This window comes from Muscardinus avellanarius (assembly GCF_963383645.1).
Source record: "Muscardinus avellanarius genome assembly, chromosome: 16".
In the NCBI taxonomy this organism is placed as follows: Eukaryota; Metazoa; Chordata; class Mammalia; order Rodentia; family Gliridae; genus Muscardinus; species Muscardinus avellanarius.
Genome location: NC_137802.1, coordinates 11,576,162 through 11,596,652, shown reverse-complemented (window position 1 = coordinate 11,596,652; position 20,491 = coordinate 11,576,162). Strand labels below are relative to the sequence as shown.

At 44.7% G+C, this 20,491-nt stretch overlaps 1 protein-coding gene across 1 annotated transcript in view; it reads left to right on the top strand.

Moving 5' to 3' along the window:
• Positions 1-20,491, top strand: part of DNAH9 (dynein axonemal heavy chain 9) — a gene marked incomplete at both ends in the record, with an annotated part of 402,526 nt that overhangs the window by 272,829 nt on the left and 109,206 nt on the right. Inside the window, 4 exons of the mRNA XM_080712788.1 lie at positions 4,181-4,323; positions 4,669-4,830; positions 5,002-5,235; positions 17,290-17,550. Of these exons, the coding sequence (XP_080568914.1) occupies positions 4,181-4,323; positions 4,669-4,830; positions 5,002-5,235; positions 17,290-17,550 (800 nt within the window). The remainder of the gene's footprint in view (positions 1-4,180; positions 4,324-4,668; positions 4,831-5,001; positions 5,236-17,289; positions 17,551-20,491) is intronic.

Genomic DNA, 20,491 nt, shown 5'->3' with positions numbered 1-20,491 from the left:
AGCAATATCAGGAGAATGGTGTGCAGTCTTATGTATTAGATATTACTACAGAGCAATGTGGTTTGAGAAGTCTTTCTGCCATGAATAGGGAAGAATAGAGGAGCCACGCATAGTTTACAGGCTCATGCCTGTAATCCCAGTACCTGGGAGGCTGAGACAAGAGGATAACGGGTTTGAAGATAGCCCCTTCAGTGCAATGGAGTGAGGCCCTTAGCAACCTAGCAAGATCCTGCTTTCAAAACAAAAAAACTAAAATTGAAAAAAGGGCTGGGTGTAGCTCAGAGGTAGAATGCCCCATCCCCAGGATGACGAGAGAGAGAGAGAGAGAGAGAGAGAGAGAGAGAGAGAGAGAGAGGAAGAAGAAGAAGAAGAAGAAGAAGAAGAAGAAGAAGAAGAAGAAGAAGAAGGAGGAGGAGGAGGAGGAGGAGGAGGAGGAGGAGGAGGAGGAGGAGGAGGGGGGAGAGGAGGAGGGAGGAGGAGGGAGGGGAGGAGAGGAGAGGGAGATTTCTTGAGGAGCAAAATATTTTGGAAACTATCAGGCCATAAGTAAGTGTATGACTAGGTCATAGAGGCTTTAGCCCTTAGCAGACATTTTTTACCACCAAGGTCTCATTAACTGAACCATATTAAACTATCAGCATCTCTTCTCCCAAGACAGTTAAGACCTTTTCAGAAGTTTGGAACTCACACAGAGAAGGTGAATACTAACTAGCCCAGCTTGCAAAATCTTAGAACATTTTAATGACCTCCTGAAGTCTACAAGCATCTTGGGTGCAGGAATTGTGTTTCCCATCTCTAAGATGCAGGAGGAAAGCTTTCGAATGTTTAAATACCCCCGGCGTCGGTTCACATCACAAAACCTCGTCTGGCAGTTCGTTTTTTGGCTTCCAGCATGACGATGTGGTAGGGCACAGGGCAAATGACAGCAATATTGTCAGGAGAAATTGGGGAAACATATCTGAACAGGCAAACTTTGCTCACCTGGAAACAGTCCCTAAATGGCCTCTCTGCTTCCTAGCATCTGAGCATGAATCTCTCCTGTAAATCAAGGTCAGAAAGTAAGTACTTTAGGCTTGGCAGACCAGACCGTTTCTACCGCTGTTTGAAGTCAGCTTCCCCTTCTCTGTGAAGGAAATACCCAACAGCAGCAACTTAGAGGAGGAAAGATTTATGGGATTCACGGATTCCTAAGTATTCCTACTAAAATAATCATCATATTTAATGGCACACAAAAATTATGCAAAGTTCAGATTTTATTGTCCTTCCTTCATTTATTTTACTGGGCACAGCCACGCTCTTTTATTTAGATATTTGCCATGGCTATTTTTTTTTTTTTTTGGGTGGTACTGGGGCTGGAACCCAGGGGCTTTTTTTTTACCTCCGGGCTATACTCCCAGCCCTATTTTATACTTTATTTGGAAACAGGGTCTCACTAAGTTGCTGAGAGCCTCACTCAGTAGCTGAGGCTGGTTTCAAACCCGTGCAGTCCTCTCCTCTCCTCTCCTTCCCCCCCCTCTCTTTCGTCATCCTGGGGATTGAGTCCAGGGGTATTCTACCTCTGAGCTACACCCCAGCCCTTTTTTCAATTCCTAAGTGTTATTTTAGTAGGGCCATCTCCCAAGTAGATATGGCAGCAGCCATGGTGGGATGCACAGAGGGACTCTGCTTTCTCATCATGGAGGCCAGGAGCAGAGACAGAAGAGGGAGTCTTGGACATAGAGTCCCCCAGGCCATACTCCCAATGACACACACCTCCAGCTACATTCACCTGCCCACGTTGCCACCCTACAAATACACGCAGATTATTAGTCTAGCAATGGATTTCCCCCCTGCTGAGACAGGAACCCTTCTGATGTCATCACTTCACCTCTGAGCATTATTGACTTGCCAGCTCATGAGCTTTTCCAGACATTCTGTGTCCAAACCCTAACAGTCACAATATTCTGTCATTGTAGGGCAAAAGTAGCTATGGCAGAACCGGACATGGTGGCACACGCTTGTAATCCCCACACTTGGGAGGCTGAGATAGGAGGACTGCACAGGTTCGAAACCAGCCTCAGCTACTTAGCGAGGCCCTCCGCAACTTAGTGAGACCCTGTTTCAAAATAAAGAATAAAAAATAGAGCTGGGGGCATGGCTCAGAGGTAGAGGGCTCCTGGTTTCCATCTGTAGTACCTCAAAAACAAAAACAAAAACAAAAAAACCACTGCCCTGCCAGCCCTGGTGGTACACGCTTGTAATTCCAGTACTTGGGAAGCTGAGACTGGGGGATTACAGGTTTGAGACCAGCCTCAGCAACTTAGCAAGACTCTGTTTCAAAATTTAATTTTTTTAAAAAACAGCTGAGTATGTAGCTTGGAGGTAAAAATGTTTTTTATAGGTATCAGTCCCTAATACCAAATAATAATAATAATGAGGAGGAGGAGGAGGAGGAGGAGGAGGAGGAGGAGGAGGAGGAGGAGGAACCACCTTTCCTGGGATCCTTAACTCTCAACACATGCTAAATACCAGTTCATTCCCCTAGACATTTTCTCTAGTCCCTGTTTTTATCGAGAGGCTGAAATAAGTGATTCTATTAGTAAAACCTTGATTTTGACAAGCTATAGCACAGAGCAATTTATAGACGTGCTATTTGGATATCTTAAGGAATGGAAATTAAATCAAGTCTGTCCAATTAAAGGAAGAAAGGAAATCATTGCTTTTGTGATGATTAATTTTTTTTTTTATTTTGACCTTTCCAATGATTCAGGCTAATTGGTAGAGAGCTTTTCCAAGACCACTGGCTGGGTTACTACTGTCAGGTCAAGTTCCCTCTAAATGTAGACATTCAAGAAAGAGCAGCAGCTCGTTGATAGGATCATAACTCCAGGCAGTCTGATTAGTTGGGGACCATTTTGCTAAACCTCCCACTTTGGGATCTCACCCAAGTCCACAAGGAAGCAGGGTGGGTGGAAGACTTCTTCCATCTCTTAACAATTCTACCATGCTGGGATTTCTATGTTGATTATAAGGAAGGAAAAGTTGGGAAAAACCTTAGGGGAGTCTGTATATGAATACAGATCCAGAGAGACTCATTGTCTACCTACAGACTTATTTTCGAAATATAAAAGGGCTTTTTTACCCATTCATTCTATATTTTGGAGTAAAACCACCTTCACCTTCACTTAGAGCCTGGTGTTTTCAATCTTTTAGCTGATTTTTTTAATTTTTTTTTTACTTGTAGAGAATTTTCTTACATATTAAACACATTATCCCTCTAAAAATAATCTGGGTTGACATATTTTCTTGCTTATTTTTTCCCCTTGGGGTCGTATTATTATCATTATTCTTTACCTATGGTATTTTCACCAGGAATTTCCTTTTAATTTTTATGCTGCCGAATTTATCAAGTTTTACACATCAAATGCATCTTTCTTTTAGAGTAGGTTAATTAAGTTACAGTTAGAAAGTCCTTCCCCACTCAGAGGTGATAAGAGGATTTTGCTCATTCTTTTCTATGATTTTTATGGGATTTTTTCCTAATTAAGTCACTGATTCATTTGAAATTTACCCTAGTGTACAGTGTAAGATAAGATCCAGCCATAATTTTTCATACTGCAGTTTTCCTCATACCATATATTAAATTATTGTACAGTTCATCTTTTCCTCATGGGTTAACATATTCTAGATTATAATTATATTTACTATACACTCTTGCTTTCTCCCCTTCCTTTTTCCTGGAAAATGATAACTTGCTCTTCTGAAATACATGGGCTTGTTCTCTATATTCTTATGGCCCTTTTTACTCATGATCTTATTGCTAAATAGGTTTTTGTCCCTGTAAAATATTAAGCTCCTTAGGAGCACAATTCCCAGAAGGACCAACAATACACTTGTTAGTAAATAAATGCTTTAAGCAAAAGAAGAAAAGACCACTGAAGTGCTACCAGCCACCGATGGCTGAAGAAGAAGGTTTCCTCAACCCCACTGATGTAGAGGGTACCCTCCTCCTCATGGATGTACTTATTCCCCCATCCAAGATTTGCTTACTAACAGCATCTGTCCAGCTTCACCAGCAAGAGAGGCGGAGCGTGTTGTAAAAAGCAGGAAACCTGGTTCCCAAGGCAATATAACCTCTCCTGTCTGACCGCATCGTTGCGCAAGACCCTAACGCTACACCTGTGCCCTCGTTTCTTCCCAGGAGAGATCCCAGACCTCTACTCAGACGATGAAGTTGAAAACATCATCAGCAATGTCAGGAATGAAGTCAAGAGCCAAAGCCTGATTGACACCAGAGAGAACTGCTGGAAGTTCTTCATAGACCGGGTCCGACGACAGCTGAAGGTAGCCATTTGCCTACTAGGGTGGGCAGGGACCAAGGGTGGTCCATGGGAATTCCTACTAGTCACAGCTGTCTCCGCTGATTGTCTTGGGAATAGATTGGTGAAAGCAGAGCGCCTTTCTCTGCCTGAGTACCACAGCAAGGATGCCTTTCATCTCTTCTGTGAGCCTTGCCATCCTGCAGTCCCAGCATTCTTGATCTCTTGCTGGGTAGCAGGTACAGATGTGTCTCTGTTGGGTGTGCTTGCCAATTTTCTGGGAAATCGAGATGCCAAAGGCGCATCTACTTCTCTGTGAGTTTTTTTCTAATACCTTCTCAGTTCCCCTACCCACCCTTGTGACTTCTAGGTGACACTCTGTTTCTCCCCCGTGGGGAACAAGTTGAGGGTCCGCAGCAGGAAGTTCCCAGCCATCGTGAACTGCACGGCCATCGACTGGTTCCACGAGTGGCCTCTGCAGGCACTGGAGTCTGTCAGCCTCCGCTTCTTGCAGAACACAGATGGCATCGAGGTGAGAGGGGATGGAGACGTTCCTCAATGTTCAGCCTTTCTCGGACTGTATCCAGACAACAGAGTTAAGTTCAGGCTCAGAAGGAACTTTGAAGGAGCAGGTGGGTCCGGCGGTCACCTTCAGTCTTTGCTACGAGTTGATCGTAGCATTTCTCCTGCTTTTTTATTTCAGCCCGCGGTAAAGCAGTCAATTAGCAAGTTCATGGCCTTTGTCCACACCAGTGTCAACCAGATTTCCCAGTCGTACCTGAGCAGCGAGCAACGCTACAACTACACAACTCCCAAATCCTTCCTGGAGTTCATCCGACTCTACCAGAGCCTGTTACGCAGGAATAGGGCAGAGCTCAGGTCCAAAATGGAGCGGCTGGAGAATGGACTACTGAAGCTTCACAGCACCTCTGCGCAGGTAAGCGACGCCCCTCTCGCCTACCCGAGAGGCAGACTTGAACCGGGGCGCTGGAGAGGGCACTACCAAGATCTGAGCATCAAGCCAGGTGCGGTGGTGCACACCTGTGATCCCGGCACCTGGGAGGCTGAGACAGGAGGAGCAGAGGCTCAAGGCCAGCCTCAGTGGCTTAGGGAGACCCTGCTTCAAAATAAAAATGGAAAAATGGCTAGATTATATCTCGGAGGTAGAATGCCTCTGGGTTCAAAATCCCCAGTACAAAAAAAAAAAAAAAAAAAAAAAAAAAATATATATATATATATATATATATATATATATATATATATATATATATCAGAAAATCATTTTTGGCTTTTCGGGGGCCCCAGCAGAAATAATATCAAAAATGAAGACATAAAGAAGAATAAAATGTTGTCATTTGCAGAGAAATGGAGGGAACTAGAGACTATTATGGTGAGTGAGATTAGTTAGTCACGAACAGTGAAAGGTTGGATGATCTCCCTCATAGGTGGGGAAGCCAGGGAGAAGTTGGAATACAGGAAAGATTCCAGACAAAGGAAGAGAAATCTATCACCCTGAACCACATCACACTGTATGATTACAATGCACCAATTTAAAAAAAATTAAGGCTGAGCTCCCGCAGCAGAGGCTCACATCCTCGGCTCCCAGTTTGCTCTGCTTCCCTCTCCATAGATGCTGGGATCCCCTGAGGCACCCCGCCTCTCTTCTTCTTTGCAATCCTCTTTTCCTCCGCTTTCCTTTCCAATTCACTTCCTGACTGTCTTAGTCTGTTCAGTGTTGCTGAAATAAAAAGCGTGAGGCTGAGTGCTTTATAAAGAAAAGAGGCTCATTTTGCTCACAGTTCTGGAGATTTCACAGCAAGGCACCAATATCTGCTTGACTCTAATGAGGATGTCATGGTGGATGGAGGAAGCAGATACAGAGGAAGTGTCCAGTGCCCGTAGAAGAGGGATCCAGGCACTAAATCAGTCCCATGTGAAACCAGACCCACTCCTGAGAGTCAGCATTAGTTCACTTTTGAGGGTGGAGCCCCCATGATCTTCCACAAAGGTCCACCTTTTAAAGGTACCACCACCTCAGCACCGCCACACTGGAATCAAGCCTCCAGCAGCGTGAACCTTTGGGAGACAAACCACATCTGTACCATCACATCTCCTCTTCTCAGAACCAAAGGACATCGTGAATGGTGGAGAGGAATGGTTTCATGGTTGTGACAGTTTTTGTTGTTTTTTTCTATGTTATCTGTTGAAAAGTCATCGGGAATGTCAATCCTTAAATTCTGTCTTTCTTTCATATATACCTTTTTTTTTTTTTTTGGTAGTACTGGGGTTCCTGGAAACCCTTTTATCTCCAGGCTACACTCCCAGACCTATTTTATATTTTTATTTGGAAACAGAGTCTCTTAAGCCAGAGAGGCTGGCTTCAAACCTGCACGATCCTCCTGTCTCCGCCTCCCGAGTGCGGGGATCACAAGCGTGCGCCACCACACCCGGCTTTTCATGTATATCTTCTGATGTTTCTGAGTAGTTAGCCATCATAAGAAGACCCCATCATGCTGTCCCTGTTATCGTTTCTACTTACCTCTTTCAAATGAAACAAGTTTTTTTTTATATATACTTTTGTTGGAGCACTGTAATTATACACGGTAGCGAGGTTCCAAGTGATATGAACATACATACACAGAGTATTTGGTGTGTTTCCTTCCGAATCCTACCCCCTTTACACACACTGCACATGCTTGTACGTGTGAGTGAGATGGGTAGTGATACCTTCACACCTGGATGGAACATTATTTGAACTCTTTCCTTCCTCGGTTCTCCTTTGTTCCCTCCCCACCTACCTCCCCAAACCCCCCCCCCTGCACTCTTCTACTGATCTCTCTTCTCATTTATCTGAAGTCGCTTTTGCTTACTGTTTCCCCTCTGGCTTCCGCATATGATGGAAAACACATGACCCTTCACTTCTCTGCGACCAGCTAATGTCACGTAGCACAACGTCCATTTCCCTGCCAATTACATAATTTTGGTTTTTTGTGGCTGAGTAAAATCCCATCGTGTGTCCGCATTTTCTGTAGGCATTCATCCGTTAACTGACACTCAGGTTGCTTCTATCGTTTGACGATTGTGAATTGTGCTGCTGTGTACACAGATATGGATGTACCACTCTTGTAATTTTTTTTTTTTTGGTGGTACTGGGGTTCCTGGAAGCCCTTATACCTCCGGGCTACACTCCCAGACCTATTTTATATTTTTATTTGGAAACAGGGTCTCTTAAGCCAGCGCGGCTGGCTTCAAACCTGCGCGATCCTCCTGTCTCTGCCTCCCAAGCACAGGGATTACAAGCGTGCGCCACCACACCCGGCCATCCACTCTTGTATTTAGACTTTAATTCTTTTGGAAAGATACTAAGAAGCGATATAGGCGAGTCATACAGTGATTCTATTCCTAGTCTTTTGAGGTTATACTAATTTGAAATCCTACCAACAATGTATAAAAGTTCCTCTCTCCCCACATCCTCACCAGCATTTATTACCGTTTGGAGTCTTGGTGACTGCCCTTCTAACTGGAGTCAAATGAAGCAAATTAATTTCAGCCCATCTTCCGCTCTGCCCTGGAGGATCGGGGATGACCCTAGCAACTGCTAGGCTCCTACGCCCACTTATCAAAGAGCACAGCTCCCTCCCTGGTCCCTTTCTGTTCTCTGCTTACGAGCCACAGAGCCGGCCTGTCCTTAAGGTGCTGCAATTTCATGAATTTGCCCAGTGAAGCTAAAATCGTGGCCAGCTGAATGGTTGACCATCACAGGGGTTCCTGTAAATATCAAGGCCTTTTATTATCTCAGAATTTGGCCTTTGGAGTAGCTCTTTTGAACTTTTTTTAATCTGACCTATCCTTCCTCCCCACTTAAGTTTCTTGATTCAGAGAATATAATGTGTCAAAAAGGGTTTAGATTCGTTTAACGGGAAGAAGTGGGTCCTTGAAGTCTACACACATGGTCTTCCTTCTGCTCGGGGAAGGTCCTCTGCTGTTATATGCCCTGGTCCATCTGGACTGGCCTGTCCCGTGGAAGCAATCTCGTTAGCTGGATGGGTTCCCGTGCCCCCTGTTTCTTATTTCTCCTTCGTTTCATGCCTTTTGCCTCTGTCTCTGCATTCTAGGAAAGCTTTTCAAGTTTCTCTTCAGCCATCCTAACTTAATAGTATGTAATACCGCTTCTGTTTCTTCTGTTTGCAACGAGCGTTTTAATTACGCCACTGCATTTTTAATTCCCTAATTGCCCTTCCCGGTCTCATCCTTTTTACACAGCCCGTGGCTTTTTATTTTTTAATGCTTTTATCGGTGCATCGTAATTATACATCTCAGAGAGATTCAGGGCGATACAAAAACACACATGCGCGCGGCCCCCGATGTGTCTCTCTCTGCATCCCGCCCGGCTCCCTGCCCCTTCCTCCCCACACACGTTAGTGAGACCAGCAGTGCGGCCCGTGTGGACGGACAGGGCATTCGTTGGGCGCTTTCCTTCACTCGTTCTCCTTTGACCCCTCCCCCTCCCTCTCCCAGTTTCCATCCACTATTCCAGAGGTCTCTTTTCATTTCTCAGAAGCCCCTTTTGTACCTATTTTCTCTCTACCTTGCGCGTGAGAAAATAGACACAATTCCTCTTGCTTTTATTTATTTACTTATTTACGTATTTATTTACTTCTTTATTTTTGGTCCGGCCCGCTTCTGCCTGTTTTCCTGCAGCTGATTCATAGAATCCATTCTGCTGACGCTGCCACATACCTTCCTACATCTGAGAACGGCTCGTTTTCACAGCTGGCCTCATTTTTATCTTCTGTTCCTGTTCTTGTTCTGTGTATTGCTACACAGACCTTTTTTTCTTTTCTTTTCTTTTTTTTTTCTTTTTCTTTTGGCGGTATTGGGGATGGAACCCAGGGGCATTCAACCTCTGAGCTACACCCCCAGCCCTATTTTTTATTCTTTATTTTGAAACAGGGTCTCACTGAGTTGCAGAGGGCCTTGAACCACGATCCTCCTGTCTCAGCCTCCCATATGCCGGGATTACAAGCATGCGCCACCACACCTGGCTTATACAAACTCTTTTTAAATTTATTTATTTACCTGCAGGCAAGGTGAAATCAGTTCACATTTTACCTTCGTCAGCAAAAGGCATGTGCCAATTGCCTAGGACACCATATTTCTACTGGTGTGATGACCTAAACCCCATCTTTACCTTACCTCCTATTACTCCATCCCCGGTACATCCGCTCCAGCCACAGGGCCTCTGGCTCTCTGCTCAGACACACTCGGCCTTTGCCTTAGCTGTTCCTTGTTCCTGGAAGTCTCTCTCTCTCTAACGCCACGTGGCCTGGCAGCACTGGTGTGCGGCGCGGCTTCTGCATCTGCTCCCTTCTTGCCCGCCGTCACTCCGTTGCACTGTGCTCTGGATTCTGGGGACCCTCGAATAGTTCCCGCCATGACTTCCCATCTCTGTGTCTTGACCCCCAGCTTGACAGCTGGCCTCTGCCAAGCCCTCCACAAGAAGCAGGCACACAGAGAAGCCCTCCCGGTTCCCTGAGCGGTTATTATACATCTCCTTCTCCGTGGTTCCTGCCTTGGCTTCAGTTTCATCATGCAATGCTGCCATCAGTTCTTCAGCCAAAAAGGCCGGGATCGGAAGGCTGAGACAGGAGGAACGCAGGTTCAAAGACAGCCTCGGCAACTCAGCGAGACCTCAGCCGCCTAGCGAGACCCTGTTTCAAATAAATAGATAAATAGATACATAAATAAGTAAATAAATAAATAACAAATAAATAAGGCTGAAGGTAGAGATCAAAGAAAGAATGCTCCTGGGTTCAGTCCCCAGTGCCACACACCAAAAAAAAAAAAAAAAAAAAAAAATGGACAGGATTCATGTATCTTTCATCTCAGAGGCCAGCACATAGCTGATTATCTACACATGAATAAGAGGCTGGATGGGGGATGGGTAGACAGATTAACAAGTGAATAGTGTCCGAATTACCTACAACCTCAGGGTGGGCCCGAGGATGACTATTGGCGGTCCTGTGCACGTGGTATATATTCCATAAATACTTAGTGACAGTTATACTGATGCTTCTCCTAGTCAAAAATGGCACTTAGACTTCCGAACTCTGGTTTAATCTCTTCATCTGCAGCTAAGTCTTGGTATACTGTCATATGGCAGTATAGGGTAATGAATTATTCTCTTATCAGAATCCAATTACCTGATGATGACAATTTTCAGTGATTATAATCTGGTATGAGCAGGCTAAATGAATCTTAAAGCTCTGGGTCAGATAGAATACAGTTGTTTTTCCTTTTTTTTTTAGCAATACTAGTTATATTAGAAGTAGTAATGAGGGTGGTTATCATGACAAAAATTAGCTACTGTATGATAATTTGGGACAGACCCTCAAAAAAAAAAGAAGTCTATCAATTTTAGACTTACAGTTTTGGACTTAGATCTGGTTAGAAATATGACTTTATTTTTCTGTAACTGAATTCCACTTAGTTTCTGCATCCCGTCTTGTACATTTAAGAATACCACTTTCAGCCGGGCATGCAGATGCCTATCTGTAATCCCAGCACTTAAGAGACGGAGACAGAAGCCAGGCGTGGTGGAGCAGGTTTGTAATCCCCGTGCTTGGGAGGCGGAGACAGGCAGATGACGCAAGTTGCAATTCATTGAGACCCTGTTTCAAAATAAAGAATAAAGATAAATTCAGGGGTGCAGCTCCAAATAAAAATAAAATAGGTCTGGGAGTGTAGCCCAGAGGTAGAAGAGCTTCCAGGAACCCCAGTACCACCAAAAATAAAGAGAGAGAAAGAGACCGAGACAGAGGATCACAGCACTGCGGTCTGGTTTCTTTCTGGTGTCCCGTCTTTCCAGCCCTCATTTTCTCTGTCCCTTGTATTGACAGTTTTTGTTTCTCCGTTGATGGTGTTTTCTGGCTATGAGAGGTGCTGATTTTGTGGTAATAGAGATCGATTGTTAGCGAGACTCATAAGCCCCGCTTTTCTCCGTCGCCATCTTCCTGGAACCTCTTGGGGTTTTCAAAGAGTCTTGGGCCACCAAAATTATCTGAAGTAGACGGTTAATTATTTCATGATGATGTATTGGTCTGAGTTCTTTGGGTTGCAATTGAAAAAAAAATTTAACTCAAATTCCTTTAGCAAGAAGAAAAGTAGAACACAATGAAAGGAAAGGAGAGAAAATTGAAGGAACAGTAGTTGGGAAAGAGAAAATTTAAGATTACATGATACAGCCCAGCATTACAGTGCATGTCTATAATCCCAGTACTTGGGAGGCTGAGACAGGAGGATGCACAGGTTTGAGGCCAGCTTTAGCTACTTAGCAAGACCCTATCTCAAAATTAAAAAAAAAAATGAGAAGGGCTGGGATGTAGCTCAGAGGTAGAATGCCCCTGGGTTCAATCCTCAGTATCCCCTCACTCACCCACATACAGACAAAAAAAAAAAAAAAATCATGATATAGCTATCAGGAGGACTCTTTGACAGCAAACAACAAATCAAAACTTTAAGTTGGTCTCAACAAAATAAAAGCAGAGGGTTTGTTTTATACAACTGAGAAGCCAGAGATAGAGCTTAATCTGGACAGGGCTAGAGCTGGACACTCATAGAGTGTCCCGTCCATCCTGGCTTCTTACGTTCATTGGCTCTGCTCACTTTCTCTTGGGTATGGTCACTTCTGGCATATGTTTTGTCTGCTCTACAATCCTAATATAAAAGAGAGTGTCTACTTCCCAGTATGTTCAGCCGAGTTCCCTGGTAAATGGCCACTGGCTCTGATTAGGTTCTTAGGGGCATTGTTGAACAGATATGGTGACTTGGCTTCTCTTCATTAGCCAAACTAGGGGACAATGGCAGTCAGCCACGTTCACATCATGAGGACATGGGAAGGGGGATTTCTCCGAAGTAAAATCCAACCATGTTATTAGAATATGGATAGAAAGTGTTTATTAGACACAGAAACATAGCAGATACAGATATATATATATATATATATACTACACATAAATAGAACATATTTATATTTTGTAAATATAAATATAATAGTCTAGAACCTTCTATAAATAGTATATTTGTTGCATAAGTAGAATATAAATACATATTTTCATATTCTATATAAAGATACAAATAGAAACCAATATCTAAGAGGAAAGCTTCCTTGAGACCCAAATTCAAATCAGAAAGTGTTGGATGCCTATATAGTCTCGGAGTAAAGAGAAGTCTCTAGTTTAACACCCTGTGGAGTAACTCCACAGCAGATCTGGCCAGGGCTTACCTCCTCCCCTCCCTTCTCCAGCAACTGGTGATTCAGTGCTAAGTTTTCCAGACACCTAAAGTTACTGGTAGAAATTTCTCCCACAGGGCAATGTAGCTTCTAGGCTGGAAAAAATACTCCTGCTCAACTCCTTTTTTTCCTTCTCAGCACCATTCCCAAGGTGTCTGCGTGTCTGGGAAGCCCAGTCTCTCCCTGTGGCCTTGCGTGCTTGGTGTCTGAAGCAGGGAGGGTCTCCCACCACCCCCATATTACCACCGGCATTGACCACACCTGGTCACAAGTCATGGGGCCAGCGGGATACAGAGAAAGGGTCTCTTTTTTGTCACCAGCCTTCTCCCTCTTCATCTTCCCGTCGGGTTTACGGGTATCTAAATAAGGTAAATATGGCTCCGATGTTTTGAATCCAGAAAAAGGAGAAAACAGTTAAAGTAACTCGTTCCAATTCCCTGTTCTATTGCAAAAGATTCATCAAATGAACCTGTGTTCTGCCTTCTCTGTAGAGAATTCTGACCAATAGGGCCCCCAAGTCACAGCTTAAGAGCTATTAAGCTCCTATTCAGCAAGCCGCTGGATTTTTTTTTTTTTAACCTTGGGCCTGAGGTCACAAACTGTATCTGCAATCAGCAAGACAAAACAGCAACAACCTCCTACTCTCCCCCTTAAAAAAATAAAATCCTCCACTTCAATTTACTCAAATCTCCCACAATTTAAAAAGGAACAAAAAGTTACTGGTGTGTTTGCTGACTGGAGTGATTATGCGGCTCAATCATTTTGATTTACAATTGCATCTTTGTCCTTGTAGAAATAACTCTCTGCAGCTGAACCACGGGAGATGGAAACGGATTAACCTTCCAACATGTGAATATAAGCCGAGGTCCAGGGAGCGAGCCTCTATTTGAGGTTAACACAAAGTCTCCGGGTTTCCATGAATACACAAAATTAAAGAGCATTCTTCCCTCCCCGCCCTCCTTTCTTTTTCTTTTCTTTTGATCTGCCATGAAAGGGGAATTATCAGCCTCGTGTCTAAGCCTCAGTTTTATTTTTTCCCCTTATGCATTTTGCATCATAAAGCTTTTGAATCTGTTGACGAGTTGAAGTAATCTTGGGTCGTTGCGTGCAGTCGGGGAAAATGAGAGGCGAGAGGTCACCCGAAGTGTAAAATTGATGGGCCATATTGCAAATACGAATGACTTTCTTGCTCCCTATAAGTAAATGAATCTATATCTTCCTTTTGCATCTGAAAAGGCTATTACGCTAGACCTAGAGGGGCATCCCCGAGGGCCTGGCCCCGTGAAAACTCAATCAAAAAATCGGCAATTGAACCGAATAGACACGTCTCAAAAGAAGAAATACCAATGGCCAATAGATATGTGAAAAAATGCTCAATGTCATTAGCAATCAAGGAAATGCAAATCAAAATGACACTGAGATTCCATCTTACCACAATTAGAATGATGATCGTCAAGTATACAAACGATAATAAATGTTGGCGAGGATGTGGGGAGATAGAAACTTTTATACACTGCTAATGGGAATGTATTGTACAATCAATGTGGAGATCGGTGTAGAGGTTCCTTAAAAGGCTAGGGATGGCCGGGCGTGGTGGCGCACGCTTGTAATCCCCGCGCTTGTGAGGCGGAGACAGGAGGATCGCACAGGTTCGAAGCCAGCTGCGCTGGCTTAAGAGACCCTGTTTCCAGATATTAAAAAAAAAGACAGGTCTGGGAGTGTAGCCTGGAGGTAGAAGGGCTTCCAGGAACCCCAGTACCACCAAAAAAAAAAAAAAAAGGCTAGGAATGAAGCCACCCTGTGACCCATCTGTACCACTCCTTGGTATCTTCCCAAAAATTAGTCCGAACAGTGATATGTGTGTAGCCATGTTCCACACATGCACACTTAACAATAGCCAAATTGTGCAACCAACCCAGGTGTCCTTCAAAAGGTAAATATGGTATACATCCACACAATGGAACTTCACTCAGCCATAAAGAAGAACAAAACAATGTCATTGCAGGAAGATGGACGGAACGAGAGAGTATTACGCCAAGTGAGATCAGCCCATCTCAGAAAAGTCAAGGGTCAAATGTTTTCTCTCGTATGTAGAAGCTAAAAAAGTGGAAACAAAAGGGACTTTCGGTAAATAAGAAGAAAGACCAATAGAGCAGCAGAAGGGCCTTGGGGAAGGGAAAAAAGAGGGAGGGAGAGAACTGATGAAAGAAACAGCTCAAATAATGTCCACAGATGAAGGTACCACTACCCATACACGGAGGGAAGAGTGTGGAATGGGGAGGAATGCAGAGGGAATTATACCAAGCGCTGTGCGCCTGTAGGTTTGTATCACTTTGAAACTCAGTATGATGTATAATTACAGTGCACCAACAGAATTGTTTTTTTTTTTAAATCATATTGCCAGGCCCACCTCCAGAATTTCCAACTCAGTACATTAGGCTAGGCCCAAGGAGCTTGGTGACTAATGCTTTGTTGAGTCGTGGAGATGCTGGTCCAGGAAGCAGGTTCTGAAACCATCACACTGTGCGGATCTGAGGGTACTCTTCTCTCCCCGGCACGTTAGACAGATGGATGGGTTCTAGGATGGATACCCCCATCACTCCATTAAGCCTCTGGATGGGATTCAACTTGAGAGTCTGGATGGGAAATTCAGCTAGTCTGGACCATTGAGGTCCTTGTGGTCCCACTGTGACCTGGTCACCTGTTTCTTTTCATGTGTATGTGTGTGGTACTGAGTCCTGAACCCAGGGGCATTCTACCTCTGAGCTAGAACCCCAGCCCTATTTCATTTTTTTTACTTTTTTGTGTGTGGTACTGGGGATTGAACACTGGGGTATTCTACCTCTGAACTCTACCCCCAGCCCTTTCATTTGTTTTTTATTTTCTAATTTGTTTCATTTTTTGAAACAGGGTCTTGCTAGGTTGATGAGAGTCTCACTACTTGCTGAGGCTGATCTCGATCCTGCAATCCTCCTGTCTCAGCCTCCCAAGTATTGGGATTACAAGCATGTGCCACCACACCTGGAATAATTTTATTTTTATTTTTTATTTTTATTTTTATATTTTGGTGGTACAGGGGGTGGAACCTAGGGGCTTTTCTACCTCCAGGCTATACTCCCAGACCTATTTTATACTATATTTGGAAACAGGGTCTCATTAAGTCGCTGAGAACCTTACTAAGTAGCTGAGGCTGGCTTCAAACCTATACGATCCTCCTGTCTTAACCTCCCAAGCACTGAGATTACAAGCATGCACCACCACTCCCACCTATTTTTATTTTTGAAATAGGGTCTCACTCAGTTCTGAGGGCCTCAATAAGTTGCTGAGCCTAGCTTCGAACCAGTGACTCTCCTGTCTCAGCTTCCCGAGTACTGAGATTACAGGTGTGCACCACTACGCCCAGCTCGAGCTAACTATTTCTAATAAGAATTGTGGACATACGCAAAATCCACTCAGATAAAAATCATCAAGGCTATTTAGTGAACGCTTCCTACAGTAAGGGAATCAGCCACCATTGTTTGTGCCAGCAAAGAATGGCGGGGGGCAGGGGGAGGCTTGATGGTAAAAATAGGGAAAGGCTCCAGGTATATCCCGAGTGAGGCTGTTGGCCCAGGGAAACCGCACACAAGCTCACTAGAAACGGCTCCTGTGTGTACCCTATGTGTCTGGTTAGGGGAACGTGTCTGGCTTTCTTTGGTCCTAAATTGGAAGAAATAACCAATCAATTCTGGCCATTTAGGACAGATTTCTTTAGGGCTATTTGTCTTTCTGGATTGTAGTTTACTAGAGATAACAATCTGACTTCTTACAAGTCTCACTTAGAGCAGGCTGGCTTCCTGGGTGGTTATTATAGATAAGGGGTTGGTTTCTCTGTACAAGTTCTGGGTCAGAATTCTGTTCTTGTTTGTTTGTTTGTTTGTTTGTTTTCAGAACTGTTTCATAGAGGATAGAGAAAAAAACAGCAAAACTCCCTTGCAGGGAAGGGGCCCCCCAAAAAAGTTGACCAAAATCATGCCTGGCCATTGCCCATTTGTAAATTTAGTCTTGCAGGCTACACACCAACATTCTCTTGTGCAAATCCATGGCACACTCCACATGGGCCACTTCTAGCTAAACAACTGATCTTTATTAAGAGCCTATTCTGTGCAAAGTATTATGTTACACACCCGAAGTTTTATTTTTTATTTATTTATTTTTTTGTGTGTGGTACTGGGGTTCCTGGAAGCTCTTCTACCTCTGGGCTATACTCCCAGACCTATTTTTACATTTTTATTTGGGTCTCCTAAGCCAGCACGCGCAGCTGGCTTCGAACCTGCGTGATCCTCCTATCTCTGCCTCCCAAGCGCGGGGATTACAAGCGTGCACCACCACGCCCGGCTAAGACACCTGAAGTTTTAAAACACACAGTCACCCATGTTGGGGAGAAGCAGCCTAAGTCATTTCAGCATCAAAGAGAAGGTGCAGAGATGCTGTTGTTTCAAATAATCCACGATACTTTCTATGGAGGAGATAGATTGTCCGGGGTTCTCTTCCTTTTCCAATTCTGGGATCTTGGTCCCACCTAAGAACAAAACTTGGCATCTCTGCATCAGGAGTTGGCTTTGTCTTCTGCAGTGCAGAGACGGGTCCTCCTCGGGGCCACGCCCAACAGTCCCTCTGGTCATTATTCCTGAAAGGCCCTGTCCCTCTCTGCTGCAGGTGGACAACCTGAAAGCCAAGCTGGCCGCCCAGGAAGTGGAGCTGAAACAGAAGAACGAAGACGCTGACAAGCTGATCCAGGTGGTGGGCGTGGAGACCGACAAGGTGAGCCGAGAGAAAGCCGTGGCCGACGAGGAGGAGCGCAAGGTGGCCCTCATCATGCTGGAGGTGAAGCAGAAACAGAAGGACTGCGAGGAGGACCTGGGGAAAGCAGAGCCCGCGCTCACGGCAGCCCAGGCGGCCCTCAACACCCTCAACAAGGTAGGAGGATGGCCTGCCATGCCCGCTCGCCTAACCTCAGGCTCAGAGTGGAGGCTGACTTGCCTAGAGTCACAGATGTGCATATTAGAGCTGGGACTTGCACTTCTACCTTCAAAATCCAATCCCAAACTGGGTGTGGTGGTGCACATCTATAACCCAATACTTGGGAGGCTGAAACCGGGGGATCGCAGGTTCAAGGCCAGCCTCGGCCACTTAGCAAGGCCCTCCACAACTTTATTTCAAAGTAAAATAGAGTTGGGGTGTAGTTCAAAGGTAGAATGGCCCTAGATTCAATCCTCAGTATCAGGAAGAAAAAAAAATAATAATCCCAAAGGTCTTCCTGCTGTAACTAACTAGCCAGAGTCATTTTGACCATTTGGTACTGTATTTTGAAGGCCCTTATCTCAAATGTTTAAGATATGAGACTGAAATAAGGTGTAGGCTGGCTCCAAGATGTCTTTAAAAATCCGCAAAATTAAGCCAGAGATGGTGGCGCACGCTCGTAATCCCAGCACTTGGGAGACTGAAACAGGAGGATCCGGGTTTGCAGCCAGCCTCAGCTACTTAGTGAGGCTCTCGGCAACTTAGTGAGACCCTGTTTCAAAATAAAAAGAATAAAAAATAGGTCTGGGGGTGTAACTCGGAGGCAGAATGCCCCTGGGTTCAATTCCCAGTACCACCAAAGAAAATCTGTAAGATGAATAAGTGTCCAACTCAGTGACAGCATCGTAACTGTGAGCCGACTTCATTTAAACTCAGTCTCATAAGCATTTGGTGAAGCAAGCGTGACTTTTGAGATGTATCTATTAATCAGTTTTATTTCCGTCCCCTTTAAATTTCCCCCGGGGTGGGGGGTGGGAAGAGAAAGCGTGGTTACCTCCTTTTTTCTTCTCTAGTTTCTCACAAGTTACTTCCTTTCCCATTTTGGATAATGTTTTGGTTTGGATATGGGATGCCCCCAGAAAAATCTCATGTGTTGGCAACGCAGAAATGTTCCGAGGTGAAATAATTGAATCAGAGCTCCAGCCTCATTAGTGAATATCATTGTTAATATTATTATTAATGGGCTGAATGATTAATAATTTGAGTGGATTCGCTGGCTGATAACAGTAGGCAGGTACGATGGGACTGGAGAATTTACGTCCCTAGGGGCATCGCCTTGGGACTATTTCTGTCCCTGATTCCTTCTTCCCACACTGTCTGCCTCCAGCTGCCCTGACCAGCTTTCCTCTGCCACATCCCACCGCCATGCTTCTGTCTTGGAGCCAGCCAGTCATGGACTGAGCCTCTGAAATGCTAAGCCAAATAAGCCTGGTGTGTGTGTGTGTGTGTGTGTGTGTGTGTGTGTGTGTGTGTGTGTGTGTGTGTGTGTACAGGAGATTAAACCCAGGGATGCTCTACCTCCAAGTTATATCCCCAGCCCTTTTTATTTTCTTTCTTTCCTTCTTTCTTTCTTTTTTTTCTTTTTATTTATTTTTTTTTTTTGGTGGTACTGGGGTTCCTGGAAGCCCTTCTACCTCTGGGATACACTCCCACGGGCTACACTCCCAGACCTATTTTTTAACATTTTTATGTGGAAACAGGGTCTCTTATGCCAGCAAGGCTGGCTCCAAACCAGCGCGATCCTCCTGTCTCCGCCTCCCAAGCGCGGGGATTACAAACATGCACCACCACGCCCGGCTATTTTCTTATTTTGAAACAGGGTCTCATTGAGTTGCTGGGAGTCTCACTAAGTTGCTGAGGCTGGCCTCGAACCTGTGACCCTCTTGTCTCAGCCTCCCAGGTACTGGGATTACAGTACCTGGGCCACCACACCCAGCTTATGAAATGCATTTTTAATGACTATCGGGTGCCAGACAATAAAGCAAGCACTTTCCTCTGTCTACCTGTGTGGCCTGACACAAGTCCCTGAGGTTTTTGATTCCTATGACAGAAAGGGGGGACAGGTATTAATAGACTTTTTATCTCGTATTCCCATACAACCTATTAACATATCGCATTAATTTTAAGATCTATGCAGAATTCGGATGTCACACATCACCCCTGCGGTGGCCACTTGAGTCCGCACTGCCGATATCTGCTCCCTGGACTGTTGCAAGAGTCTCTCCATCATTCCCTCCATGTCCGCCCATGTTCTAGAGCCCACTATGGCAGTCTGAGTAATCTTTTCATTATTACTATCTTTCCTTGCTCTGTGCTGACAAGATTAGAGTTGCACATACTTATGGGGTACAAAGTGATGTTGTGATTTTTTTTTTCAATCCAGTGTGGAATGATTGGATCCAACTGGTGAACACCAACATCACTGCACACATTTAGCACTTTCTCTAATGAGAGGCTTGGGAATTTATTCTCTGAGCCGTGTCAAAACTTACAGTACTGCTGGGCGTGGTGGCGCACGCTTGTAATCCCCGCGCTTGGGAGGCTGAGACAGGAGGATCGTGCAGGTTCAAAGCCAGCCTCAGCTACTTAGTGAGGCTCTTCTCTAAATGAATGGCGGAATTCAGCAGTGGAGCTATCGGGACTGGGTCTTTTCTTTGCTAGAAGACGTTTGTTATTGATTCATTCCCCTCGCTATCATTGAACTGTTCAGATTTTGCGTTTCATGGTGATTTTGCTGTGATAGGTTGCATATGTCTAGGAATTTTCCCATTTCCCATAGGTAATTTTGGGGGCAGATAACTTTTCCTAGTTGTCTCTTAAAATCCTTAAGAAGCCAGGTGTGGTGGCACACGCTTGTAATCTCAGCATTTGGGAGGCTGAGACAGGAGAATTGCAGGTTTGAATACTGCCTCACCAAGTAGCAAAACCTTCATGAACCTACAGAGATCCTGTTTCCAAATAAGAAATAAAATTTGAGCCAGGCGCGTTGGCACACACTTGTAATCCCAGTATGCTCATAAATCCCAGCAGTCGGGAGGCTGAGACAGGAGGATCGCGG